At 47.6% G+C, this 2,500-nt stretch overlaps 1 protein-coding gene across 1 annotated transcript in view; it reads right to left on the bottom strand.

Annotated features, from left to right (window-relative positions):
* Positions 1 to 2,500, bottom strand: part of LOC134444850 (sodium/potassium-transporting ATPase subunit alpha-3-like) — a 36,769-nt gene that overhangs the window by 18,703 nt on the left and 15,566 nt on the right. Inside the window, exons 4-5 of the mRNA XM_063194033.1 lie at positions 1,400 to 1,603; positions 173 to 286 (exon numbers count right to left, since the gene is read on the bottom strand). Of these exons, the coding sequence (XP_063050103.1) occupies positions 173 to 286; positions 1,400 to 1,603 (318 nt within the window). The remainder of the gene's footprint in view (positions 1 to 172; positions 287 to 1,399; positions 1,604 to 2,500) is intronic.

The raw sequence follows: 2,500 nt of genomic DNA, 5'->3' as shown, positions 1-2,500 counted from the left end.
ATTTGAAACACTATCACATCATGCCTACCTGAGTGGCACCATGTTCTAACACACACACACACACACACACACACACACACACACACACACACACACACACACACACACACACACACACACACACACACACACACACACACACACACACACACACACACACATACGCGCCTACCTGCGGCACCATGTTCTTGAAGGACTCCATGATCTTTGAGCTCTTGGCCTCCTGGAAGTAGGAGAAGCAGCCGGTAATGATGACCACCACCGAGAGCACGATACCCAGGTACAGCTGTGGACACACACACACACACACACACACACACACACACACACACACACACACACACACACACACACACACACACACACACACACACACACACACACACACACACACACACACACAAATAATAACATTAATGATGACCACCACCGAGAGCACGATACCCAGGTACAACTGTGGAACAGAGGAAAAAAACAAATAATAACATGAAAGGGACATTCCACCGGTGGAGACATGAATATGTATTGAAAGTGGGTCATATATGTAGTAGAATAGTAGCATAATTTTCTAATTTGGTGCCTTCTTGGCTGAGAAAAGGCAGACAATGACTTTTTAGTGCTTGTGGATTTGTGACAACAATCCCCATAATGCATTGCAATGCTCAAGGTCCACAGGCCACACCCAGGCAGCTCTGCCAGTGACTTACTGGAGCCTCAATGCCAGTGATTTCAAAAGCACTGGCACACTGATCTGTGATAGGTCTGTTAGCGCATTAGGTCCAACCCCTATGGGCGGGGTTGAAAGGGTGGGAAAAAGGCTTGTAGTCTCAACAGAAATCCACCTCTTTTACACTTCCTCCTACAATGATGCAAAATGACGATTTTTACATCATTGTAGGAGGAAGTGTCAAGAGGTGAATACGGATTTCTCCTGTCTCAGGGGGAATTGAGAGAGTGTTGCACGCAGTGCTTAATTTGTCAAGCGGGAGGTTCCGGAGTGCAGAGGATAGGTGGGTTAGGGTTAGGGTTAGGGTTAGGGTTAGGGTTAGGGGGTGTGTGTCTGTCATGTCTTTCCCCGAGGTTCCATCCAAAGTTCCGGAGCTCTCGTCTGAGGTTCCGGAGCTAGGTCCCCCTTGCTCCCCCTCAAATTAAGCACTGATTGCATGACCATTCAAAAGTATGACTGGGTGTCTAGCAATGGAAAGCCTAATGCAAATGGGTGGAGTGTCCCTTTAATATTGTAATATGATTTGATTTGATTTTATCTCCTATGTTTCCTGACTTGACACACACACACACACACACACACACACACACACACACACACACACACACACACACACACACACACACACACACACACACATACACACACACACACACACCAGACTGGACTCACATTGTCTCCGGCGGGGTCGTCCTCGGTGGCGGCCTGGATGGCGTAGGCCAGGAAGCAGAGGATGGCGCCGGTCCAGAGCAGCATGGAGAAGCCGCCGAACAGCTGACGGCAGAACTTGATCCACTCCGGGGTGGTGGGGGGCGGGGTCAGCGCGTTGGGGCCGTCGCGCAGCAGGTACTCGGCCGCCTTCGCATTGGTCAGACCCTACGGGAAGAAGGGGCGGGGCTTACTTAGTCAGACACACACAGGTGATGTGGAACAATGTAAAAGCATTCGTGTGTGTGTTGGTGTGTGTGTAATATTACATTACATTACATTACATTGCGCTTAACTGACGCTTTCATTTATTCAAAGCGACTTACAGTTATTATTTGTCAGGGTATTGGTTACAGTCCCTGGAGCAATGTGGGGTTAGGTGCCTTGCTCAAGGGCACTTCAGCCATGGATGGAGGTGTAGGGAGAGGTCAGGGGGGGATTTGAACCTGCAACCCCTAGATTGAAAAACCAACTCTCTAATGCTGGTACTGCACCCTTGGGCAATACACTGCCATCTAGTGGGCTGATACTGGTACTACACGAGGCCTACTCTACTCTGCCATCTAGTGGGCGTATACTGGTACTACACGAGGCCTACTCTACTCTGGCATCTAGTGGCCTTATACTGGTACTACACCCTTGGGCAATACGAGGCCTACTATACAAGGCCTACCAATGTATATTTGCCCACCAGTCACTTCAATACACCGATCCGAGAACGTCACCATCTTGCACTGGCGCCATTGCTGCACTGCCCTTCTCTCTATGTGCCATCGATAAGTAGTTGCTGAGCTAATACTTTCTGGAGACTGAGACCATCAAAATGACAGCCGGAATAAAGGTTTGAATAAAGCTTCATGGATTGACTGTCAGACAGTGGCCACAGGTGATTGATGAAGCTATAATATATATTAGATATATTAGATATATTAGATATATTATATATATTAGATATATTAGATCTATTAGATATATTAGATATATTATCATGACCTGAAAGGATTCATGAGGGACATGCTACACAAGCTACACTGAATAGACCAATGGGCAGCCTAACCAATGGGC

This window comes from Engraulis encrasicolus, unplaced genomic scaffold (assembly GCF_034702125.1).
Source record: "Engraulis encrasicolus isolate BLACKSEA-1 unplaced genomic scaffold, IST_EnEncr_1.0 scaffold_77_np1212, whole genome shotgun sequence".
Lineage (NCBI taxonomy): Eukaryota > Metazoa > Chordata > Actinopteri > Clupeiformes > Engraulidae > Engraulis > Engraulis encrasicolus.
Note: the sequence above shows the minus strand (reverse complement) of the source record. Positions and strands in the feature narration are given on the sequence as shown.